This window comes from Penaeus monodon, chromosome 15 (assembly GCF_015228065.2).
Source record: "Penaeus monodon isolate SGIC_2016 chromosome 15, NSTDA_Pmon_1, whole genome shotgun sequence".
NCBI lineage: Eukaryota > Metazoa > Arthropoda > Malacostraca > Decapoda > Penaeidae > Penaeus > Penaeus monodon.
The window spans coordinates 36336957-36337866 of record NC_051400.1 but is presented as its reverse complement, the minus strand read 5'-3'; the positions used below and the strand labels follow the sequence as shown (position 1 = coordinate 36337866).

At 43.3% G+C, this 910-nt stretch overlaps 1 protein-coding gene across 1 annotated transcript in view; it reads right to left on the bottom strand.

The window, feature by feature from the left end:
- Nucleotides 1-910, bottom strand: part of LOC119582348 (formin-2-like) — a gene marked incomplete in the record, with an annotated part of 21001 nt that overhangs the window by 18832 nt on the left and 1259 nt on the right. The window contains 2 exon segments of the mRNA XM_037930564.1: nucleotides 28-175; nucleotides 589-764. Coding sequence (XP_037786492.1) covers nucleotides 28-175; nucleotides 589-764 — 324 coding nt within the window.

Genomic DNA, 910 nt, shown 5'->3' with positions numbered 1-910 from the left:
TAACATCTATGCATTTCTCTCACATACCTGCCTCGGTGTACTTTGCCCCTGGACGGGATGAGGAAATGAGTTCAGCAAAGTTAGGTGGTGGCCAGGCTGAAGGGGAGAGCTTGCCTGGGGTCAAGATCTGTGCGGGTGATGCCTCCGTGTGGGACCAGTAATACATGAGGTCAGGCTGCAAATACAATAGCAAATAAGGTCTATTGTTTATGTTGCATACGTGTTACATATATAGTACTATGGAGATGTATTGGGGAGTTTCCGATCACAGTAACCTATTCTGCTTTGCATTCTCTGTACTAAAATCTAAGATCTTGTGAATCTTGTGAACCATCCCTTTAGCAAAAGGGTTCTGAATACACCCAAATGGAACACTGTTTTATGCTTGATTTCTTCTGTGCATAAGCTGATAAATCTCCTGTGATAAATTTGGTACACTATCCAATAATGGTTATTGGAAATTAGGGGGGTTCAAAAACACACATGGTGCCACCCCTCACCCACAAAATCACACCAAGATCCTATAATCATCTTTACAAAATCTACACATACAAAAACAATTTTAATGTAAGGGAAAATGACAATTACCCTAAACAGAAGCTCAAGAGGAGCCCCAGAATCCTCAATCTGCCGGATCACTCCCGCAGCTAGGAGATGCGTGCAGAACTGTGTGGCAAGGATCTTCAGGTCCTGCGGAGTGATCACATGCCGGAGGTAGTGACCCTCGCTGAAGGCACTTACAAACCAATTGATCAGCATTTGGCCTGGGGGAAGGATGGAGAGAAAATGAAATACAAACAAATGGCTGGTTTGAAAAACTGAGCCTGAAACACAAGCACTCTGCCTGAATGAAAATCAAAAGGCTGAACTTCATGAAGAATACAAACCTGAAACACAAGAAGAACAGCTG